At 45.7% G+C, this 9,390-nt stretch overlaps 1 protein-coding gene across 4 annotated transcripts in view; it reads left to right on the forward strand.

Moving 5' to 3' along the window:
• LOC135248798 (GRB2-related adaptor protein 2-like) overlaps positions 1–9,390 on the forward strand; it is a 290,320-nt gene that overhangs the window by 11,209 nt on the left and 269,721 nt on the right. For 3 of the 4 annotated variants that reach the window (XM_064323737.1, XM_064323736.1, XM_064323735.1), the window contains exons 2-7: positions 5,317–5,445; positions 5,785–5,876; positions 6,168–6,287; positions 6,710–6,881; positions 7,411–7,476; positions 7,817–9,262. In XM_064323737.1, the coding sequence (XP_064179807.1) occupies positions 5,368–5,445; positions 5,785–5,876; positions 6,168–6,287; positions 6,710–6,881; positions 7,411–7,476; positions 7,817–7,993 (705 nt within the window). In that variant the 5' untranslated portion in view covers positions 5,317–5,367 and the 3' untranslated portion in view covers positions 7,994–9,262. Of the gene's footprint in view, positions 1–5,316; positions 5,446–5,784; positions 5,877–6,167; positions 6,288–6,709; positions 6,882–7,410; positions 7,477–7,816; positions 9,263–9,390 lie in introns of those variants that run through there. The other variant, XR_010328507.1, reaches the window with a different exon arrangement.

Consider the following 9,390-nt stretch of genomic DNA (forward strand, 5'->3'; position numbering starts at 1 on the left):
AAAAATTTTTTATGATCGTGTCTTTTCACAACTAGTTTTCATCTTCATTTTACTTTACAAAATAAAAACCTTATTGGAAACACAGGTAAATCGCTTTGTTTATATGATAATAGTGATTGAGGATTACGACTGATAATTATATAAGCGACCCACAAGCACGCAGCCAAACCCAGCAATGGCGCATTTAGGCTACTGCTTTTGATTGCTCGACTGACCGTGCCTCGGGGAGAGAGAAACTGCGCAGATATGTTTGCTTATGTTTGCATACAGCCCTGAAGTCTGCTTGCCTTTTATGGGACTGCTGGGGCGTTCCCTTACTCAACACGAACAGGCGCGCACATCTAACATTTAAACAATTTCCATTTGTCAGCCGATTTACCTTGGATATGCAAAAAATATATAAAGTCTGTGCATGTTTCGTGAATCCCATTTAGAATTTTCGTAGGAAATTTTATGAAGAACAAAAGTAAGAATAATTTAAGAAGGGTTTTGTGAGTGAGGCGCATTAAGTTTAAAAGTCTATTGAGAGCCATACAATCTGCATGCAATCCATTGCTTTGTAGCACAAACTGAGGTACTTAATAAAATATTAAATAAAAGTTGAGTCAGTATTTTCTTTTTTTCAAATCCCAGGAGTGTGTGGATGCAGCCGTGGTCTTCCGTGTGTTGGGAGCGGATGTGTGGGAATTAGAGCGACACCGAATGGCTTCTCCCCGATCAGAAAGACGGCTTTCCCTCACTTGTGTGATATACTCAGGCCCTTTATCACCTGACAGATCACGTATCAAATCAAATCAAATCAAATGCAATTTATATAGCACATTTCATACAGGAAGCAACTCAATGTGCTTTGCACAAGCTGTCCAGATACAACAGATTAAAAAACTGGCAACCACAAAAAAATCATTCAATGAAGGAAGTAGCACTGAACACCATAAAATAAAAATAAAACCAATTAATCAATCAAAAGCGGCACTGAAAAGAAATGTGTTCCTTTTTTTTTTTCTTGAAGGCCTTTAGTTTCACTCTTTCTGAGTTCAGCTGGCCAGTCATTTCAGCGTGCATAGGACCTGAAAGCTGCTTGCCCTGCCGTTCTAGTTCTAGGCTCAGACTGCCAGTGATTGTTGAACAGCGTGTCGCTAATTCGCTCCTCGCGACCGGCTAGCGACCTTGAATACCGCTCCCTGGCACATTTGTTTGGAGTTGGCGAGTGTCTACTGCTTGTGCAGTGCAATCCACACACCAGGTCACCGGTGCCTTTAGAAAACACATGCCACCACATTGGATTACAACACCTAGTGAGGGGGAATTTAAGGAAGTGTACACAATGTATACAAGGGTTCAGGTACTGGGGATTTCCACTGTGTGGAGGTGCCGTTGATGGGACCCACGTTAACTTCATTGCCCCATCGGAGAACCAAGCAGAGTGCTATAACTGAGAGCGGGCATGCTGTATCATTGTACAGGCCGTAGTCGATGTCTAAGTTGAAATTCCGGGAGCAGGGAGAGCGTTTGGCCGGGGAGATTGCATGATGCACGTGTGATCCTTCCCTGTATCAGAGGGGCCAGAGTGGCACCCTCTTTGCCTGGGTTGTATTTGTAGGTGTACGCAGTGCTGAATGGAACGTGATCTTATCGGTGTTTCATGACAGGCTCGATGCAGCCAAGATCCCTCTCCTGAGTCCCCTTCAGAAATACCATTCCTCGCATTTCAGCGTTGCCACTTTCCCGTTCTCACCAGATGCCTGTGTCTCATGCAAACAGTATTGAAGCACTAGTCATAGTATAAGGAAGGGGTATTTGAGTGTGCGTGTGTGCGTGCATGTGAATGTGCGTGCTTGTGTTACAGAATTTCACTGTTCTTTCTAGCAAAGATCAATTAAGCAAAACACAAAAGGCATGCAGAAGCAAATATGGTAGGCTGCTCACATATTGGTGCGATGGAGCGGCGCATCGTCTGTCTGCTTTGTGTTTAACTCCCTCCCTCCGTTGCGGAACTAAGCACTTACAGATCGTTCTTTCCTCTTCTTCTCTCTTACGTCTTTACAGCGATGTGACATTTTACAGCGAAACAACAACAGAAACAATATGTGCCAGCCACAGAGTAGTCTGTGTTCTGTTATTACGTGACTCCAACCATGACTACCGGGGCTTGGCCTCTGGATAGGGGTCTGGCCGACTATGATGTGGTCGGCTCAGGCCTTCTGGTATTATTATTATTATTATTATTATTATTATTATTATTATTACAGTTTTTAATATTGGCATATAAATGGGAAATATATTTTGTTTTGAGGGGGAAAATAAATATTAAAATATTTTGTATAGTCTCACGTTTTATTTTGATCTCACAAGCAATGGATCTTAGAGAGGCTTGTGAGGGACTTGTTCTTCTGTCACAATAAAATTAGCAGCCTGCTGTGACTTTAACGCTTTTTTTTTAAAGTGAAAGAAATGACGTGGTATGAATGGCAGCAATGCAGTCAAACAACCCCCCAGAATTCATTTTTATCGAACCTGTCTCTTACAGCTCCGTTTCAGTTGCACTAACGCCTCGAGTCACGAAATTACGAGCGTGCCCTACTTCGCCAGAGCCTAGACTTACCCCGAGCGTTTGGCTGCGCAAACAGAGCCGCTGTTTGCCAACAGAATCACGCATAAAATGCAGCTGAGAAACATACACATAGTTACAGTGACTCTAAAAAGATAACAGTCAACATTCGTAAACGGTTCGTTTGACCTAGCCCATATATGGTGTTCTTACATGTTAACTACAGTGGTGGGTATCCAGCGTGCTCGTGAGTTACTGCTGCCTGTCCTAGTGATGGAGAAATTGCGCAATTGCGGGTCATTGCCCTGTCTGCTGTAAACGATGAGTCACACATTAATGACATTGTTATGTGTTCATCCTGTGCTCTCGTGCAGGTGTAGAATGAAGAAATTGCTTGCTTTTCAGTTCACCAAATGACAAAGCAAAGTCGCCAAAGCTGTGCTCTTCGCAAATGTCTTCAGCATTATCTTTTTTGTTTTAATGCAACTCATTCAATGTATGGAAGTGATGTTAGAAAGATCACCGTGGGTTTCTGGGTCAGATTTGCGTTGCCAGTTCCCTGAGTGTATCCCAGAGGCTAAACGGACAGGAGATGAGGTACTTGCAGTGAGAGAAATTCTTTTAAAATGTTATCCACTGTGGCCAGTGTGGCTTGGGTGATTTAAGTGCTTTCAGGCACTGGCTGCTGATTCGGTGGTTAAGCGTGTCGAACGCAGCCGGGCTCCTCTCTGGAGCGCCCCCTGGTGTCGTGCTGATGGAAGAACAGCAGGGCTCAGCAGGAAGAGGCCAGGAGGGGGCTGCCTGCGAGAGGACTCACTGAAACTGTACCTAGGCTAGGTAAGGGCTCTGATTCAAGCCTTTGAAAATCGTCCAGAGGGTAATGTTTGGGGACCAAAACATTTCCCAGTTTCCATCCAGGTGAAAAGAAATCGAAAGCCGAAAGAGATCGTTTCGGTCACTCGCAGGCACCGCGTTTCCCTTTTTTCATTCTGTGTGTTTGCCCTGCCACGCCTTCCACAGATTTGCCGTTGTGCTTGTTGTTATGATTGTTTAACGCAGCAGTCTGACTGTGGTCATGTGACTGTAATTTCAGGACTGTACGTTCAACCCCATGGGCATTTCGCTTGTACAGTACCTTCTACAGGCAATGCAGGTGTAGGCCTGCGAGAATGCTGGGAATCCGTTAGGTGAGGGTGGACCTGTCCTCAAATGTTTGACAGGATGAGTCCCATAAATGTGTCGCCATTTTACAACAGGGTCATCAACCTTCGCCGCTGTCTTGTTGCAGTCAGCGATGCAGACAATAGTTCTCAGTTAGTCTGAGCGGTTGATTCACTGTGGTTGGGAAGTACAGAAGGAGAGAATAATGACAATTCAATTTAAGCTTTAAAAAAAAAATCCACTGTAGGCACATTCAATTTTAGTCTGACAGATGAATGCATTCTGGCAGAAACTGTGATTGCTGTTTGTATTCCGGCAAGCGCCAAAATGGCTTCCACTGCTCTGTTCGTATAATTACTCCCTCAAGTCAGGAAGAAGGAGGGCGCAATCCCGGGCATTTTGGGGGTCTTGTAAGAGATGATGCAGATCCTGCCAAAAAAAAAAAAAAACATTTGAATGCATTTCCATTTTAAAAGGTTACAAAAATAGACGTGGCGAATCGTCAGTGAGCTATGATATGATTCCTCACAGTGCTTTTTCTGCTGCGTGAAGATAATAATAATGGCGCAAGGCAAACGCAGGCAACTGTATAAAAGGCTGATCAGAATAAAAATGGATAGAGCCAAAATGATTATCTTTCTTTACAAGTGAAGGCTCGAGGCAGGTTACATCAACCTTTCTTCACGGAATTCACCATTGTGTGACTCTGTCTGTGTGACTGTGGATATACGGTATATTTTAATTTTGCTTCGGTTTCCTCCTGTGCTTTAATTACTGGTACTTAGCCAGCACTCTTATCCAGACTTATGCAAACACAAAAGCTGAAATCGGGGATCAAAGTGCAGAAGTCCTTCGGAAGCGGAAAGGGTCGTCCATAGAGAGACAGCAAACGCAAGAGCTGTAGACTTGATTGAGAAGTACTACAGACTAAGCTATACAAAACAAAAACAAAAAAAATTACGGAAATAAATTTCAGAAATAAATTCAGCTGTTGGGTGCAGTGGGTAGTCCTGAGTTTGAATCCGGCCTGGGCCTTTCTGTGTGGAGTTTGCATGTTCTCTTCGTGTCCGCGTGGGTTTCCTCCGGGTACTCCGGTTTCCTCCCACAGTCCAGTGACATGCAGGTAGGTTTATTGGAGACTCTAAATTGCCCGTAGGTATGAACGTGTGAGTGAATGGTGTGTGTGCCCTGCGATAGATTGGTGGCCTGTCCAGGGTGTATTCCTGCCTCTCGCCCAATGCACACTGGGATAGGCTCCAGCACCCCTCGTGACCCAGGATAAGCGGGTTTAGATAACGGATAGTTGGATGGAAATTCAGCTGTCAGATCCACCCAGAATAGGACACAACCTAATAATGCAGAAATGGAATAGTAGCAGAGGATGTTCCGAAGATTCTATCTCCTGATCTCACACAGCTCTGGTCTATAGGAAATGCTAGCAAACTCTCTCTTACCCAGGCTTGGCCCCATTTCACTCCCTCTTCCTCTCTCCTCCCTCTCTCTCTCTCTCTCTCTCTCTCTCATTCTCACTTTCTCTCCCTCCCTCTGTATCTCTCTTTCTTTCACTCTCTCTCTCTCTCCCTTTCTCTCTCTCTGAAACACAGGTGACTGTGCACCCACCCATCATCCTTCGCCCTGGTCCCTCTACCTTCGTCATGGAAGCGACCGGAAAGTTTGATTTCACAGCCACAGCAGAGGACGAGCTCAGCTTCCGCAAGGGGGACGTTATCAAGGTACTGCGGTCGAAGGCCTTTGAGAGATTGTAGAAACAGAATTATGAGCAGTGTGAGCATGTTCAGTGGCACTTACTACATCAGACTACCGTTTGCCGAATGCAAAGCATTGTGGTACATGTGTGGTATTTATTAGCCTACTGTTTCCATCTCTGCTAGATGTACATGGAAGGCCATTTAATGTGGGGTTTATGGAATATCACACTCCCACCGAGAAGGGGAAACGTTGGTGGACATGGCCTTACTGTTGTTTCTACTTTCATCATACCATAATGTGACAAGATAAAATCTGTTTAATGTGTCTGTCTGTCTGTCTGTCTCTCTCTCTCTCTCTCTCAGATTTTGGGTACCAACGATGACTGGTTCAAGGCGGAGCTGCATGGACACGAGGGCTTTGTCCCTAGAAACTACATCAATGTGCGATTTCCCAGGTCCGACTAACTCTCACCCTCTCAGGTGGACTTTCGAGTGCATGTGTTTTTACATCATGCGCGTATTTGCAGAAGTGTGTGGGTGTTCTTGTGATTGTGCATGCACTGTACAAGTCTGTTGGCATGTATGTGCCTGTTAATGTACTGTAGGAGTGAGTGTGAGTGTACTGTAGAGGCACGTATGTGTATGGGTCCTGTAGGTGTTGTTATGCTATAATTAACTATGGAGAAGCCTGTCCATGTACGTTTTTTTGAGTCTACTGTAGACGTACGGTTTTGTGCCTTGTCCAGCTGGTACCAGGAGAACGCCAGCAGGAGCATGGCGGAGGAGAGCCTGAGCCCTCGGGAGGTGGGGGCCTTCCTGATCCGCGGCAGCCAGAGGTCACCGGGAGATTTCTCCATCTCCGTGCGGTCAGTGTCCAGGGGTCGAACCTGAACCAGACTCAGTCTTCAACTCTGCCGCATCTCCGTTTCTGGCTCAGTCTAGAATGGGGTGGCTGTCATTATGTTGTAGCCCTCGTTTGTTGACATTATGAACGCATCGTACTGTTCAGAGCTGGAAATGGTTTTGTGTATCCTCCCAGAACAAGCTGTGACATCACAGACGCCCCTGGCTCTGAAAATTCTCAGGCTTCCTCTTGTTCACAGCTCCCCCTGGTGTCCAACTTAGTTTCTGCATCTTCTATTTTCTGGAGCTTGTCTGTGGTTAGGGGTTAGGGACTCAGTTGAAGGCAGTAAAGCTGATGCTTTTGCAAATGCCTGCATGAATGCGTTAACTCTGTGAACCCATGTTCTGCATGAATGCGTTAACTCTGTGAACTCTGTGTCCTCAGGCATGACTCCGACGTGCAGCATTTTAAGGTGATGAAGGACGGCAAGGGTCAGTATTACCTGTGGTCGGAGCGGTTCAGCTCCGTGAACAAGCTGGTGGAGTACTACAAGGGCAACTCGGTGTCCAAGCAGACGCAGATCTTCCTCAGCGACGGCGAGCCGCAGCCGGGACAGGTAGGTCTCATCGACTGACCGCCAGGTCACCTGCCCGCCACACCCGCCACTCAGCTGAGGCTACAGGGACACCTGCGGCACAGTGAGTGTGAAGCACTCAGTCCTGCTGCCCCCTCTGACAATGAAGGGCTGTTCTGCTCTTCTATCACGGTCGGTTCCGGTGAAGAATTCCCGCAGTCGAATTCCAGTATTAGAATGTTCGGCACTGAACATTCTAATGCTGATGTAACAGTCACTGCTGATAATTGAAAGCAGTGGAGTTCTATAACACTGACTCAAAAATAATAATAATTTCCAAAAAACCTACTCTTCAAAGGGTTAAATGGAACTAATGTTCTGGAGATGAGGCTCAATGTGTTCAGTGAAATACTAATAGCACTAAACATTCTCAGTCCCGCATTACGCTTTTGCGTCTTATTGTACAGTAGTTTAGTATTGCAAAATCCTGTTATTTCCTTATTTCCCCTGTAGGGCACATACTTCTTGTAACATTTAAGCTCAAGTTTGTGCCTGAATTCACTTCTTTCAGATGGAGAAACAAAACTGCTCCGTCCCCGTTCCCCATAGGCCAGCTGAGCCTGTGCCGCATGCTCAGGTACAGTATGAATATGGCATGCGTCAGTCTTCAGTTCTCATTGGTCGGGAGTCACCAGGAGATCCCACTGCATTAGGAGTAATGTGACATGTGACCTGTCTTACTTATCTGTTTGGGCACATGCTCAAGAGTAGTGCTCTTGAAATGCACAAAATTAAACAAAGAATTTTGAATTTCCTGTTTTGAGTCAAGACTGTGACTTTCAACAAGTTTCTTTGTGTGTGTGTGTGTGTACATTTCTATAAATTTGTGTGTGTGTGTGCGTGCATGTGTATGTGCATCTTTGTGCGTGCGTGTGTGTGTGTGTGTGTGTGTGTGTGTGTGTGCGGGTGTGTATCAGAGGCCAGTCCTGCAGGTCAGAGCGCTGTATGACTTCATCGCTGAGGAGGCGGACGAGCTGCCCTTCAGCGCGGGGGACGTGATCGAGGTCCTGGACCGCTCGGACCCGTCCTGGTGGAGAGGCCAGCTGCGGGGCAGGAGCGGCCTGTTCCCCTGCAACTACGTCGCCCCCGTCTGACTGGGCCCCCGGCCGGGAAGGGCCGCCGCCGACGCCGTGGCCTCGTGAACAACAGATGGCTGTGACTCTGCTGTCACGCTGAGCATGACTTGCCCCGCCCGCAGTCATGCGCACGGCTCTCAGCATCCCAGCAGCCTTGCACAACGTCTCTAAATGCCAGACATTTCATTTTCTGAAGGGCTGATGTAAGATTTTTTTTTTTTAAATTTTATTGTTTATGTTTATAATTTGTTTTATGTTCAGTCTTTGACTTTGGGCCAGAATCCAGGTGCCACTCTGCCCTTAACACTGAGTAATTTATTGTCAGCAAGTTTTTTTGTTTTTTTAAGATTCTTGCAAAGTATTTTTTATGGGTCAGTGTAAGAAATGATAGAGGCTTCCTTAAATTTGTTTCAGAGTTTAGAGCAGTATGTCATTGTGGTCAGACTGAATCAGGGCCACGTAGTGTTCAAATATGTTGTTTCTTGTGGCAGTTGCCTGAAGGAGCGCTGTGGCAGAGATATGCTAGATTACACTGGGGAAGTACTGAGCTCGATCCTGTCCAATCACATGTGTGCAGTGTGCAGGCTGAACAAAGAAGAGAAGCAGGAACACACAAGCAGCACAGGCGGGGATCGTGCACTCAATGACATAAATGTATTAAAATGTCCTTTTTAATATCGGAAAGCTCGCTAAGAGAAAATCTTGGTTGTCTTAATTGCATATATTGCATATAATTCACATTGCAGTGGGCCTTGTCACCGTTGTGTGCAGATGTCTGCTTTCAGCCCTTTAAGGTGTGCCTGTCACATTACCAGCTCTGTTTCCTGCTTGGGGCCTTCCATGGAATTAAAGCCATGTTGAGGTGTCTGGTATCTGGGCAACCATCGCCATGGTTTATCTGTGAGGTCACAATGGCGATAACTTTTGAAGGATGTGGCATATTGTCTCCTGCCCCAAATGTGTACATGGTTCTGCTCTGAACCACAGACCTCATGGTGATCTGTTCACACTGGCAGTTCAGTAGTGAAGAAATTCACAAACTTTTAGAGCCCATGAACCATAAGTGATTATATACATTTTAATATTCAAATGTAGCCTGACATATGATTGGATGTGCTGTAAAAAATTATATCAAATCACAGCATGTGTACTGTATCTCGTGCTGTGTAAATGGTTGGCACAGACTGGTTTAAAAGCCAGTGGAAGGTGAATTATATACAGACAGATGGTTGTTTTCGTCTTGTGCATCTCCCCACTCAGCCGTTCCCCACCCATAGATTGGAGACCGTGAAAACATTAACCATCCTGCCAAAATAAATGCTAGTAAGCGTAGCTTTGAATTATCCTCAGTGTAAGTTACCCATGTAACAGCTGTTCTGCAACAGCCTGAGAGCTGGGAAAAAAATGTCTTTTGT

Source organism: Anguilla rostrata, chromosome 2, assembly GCF_018555375.3.
Source record: "Anguilla rostrata isolate EN2019 chromosome 2, ASM1855537v3, whole genome shotgun sequence".
Taxonomy (NCBI): domain Eukaryota; kingdom Metazoa; phylum Chordata; class Actinopteri; order Anguilliformes; family Anguillidae; genus Anguilla; species Anguilla rostrata.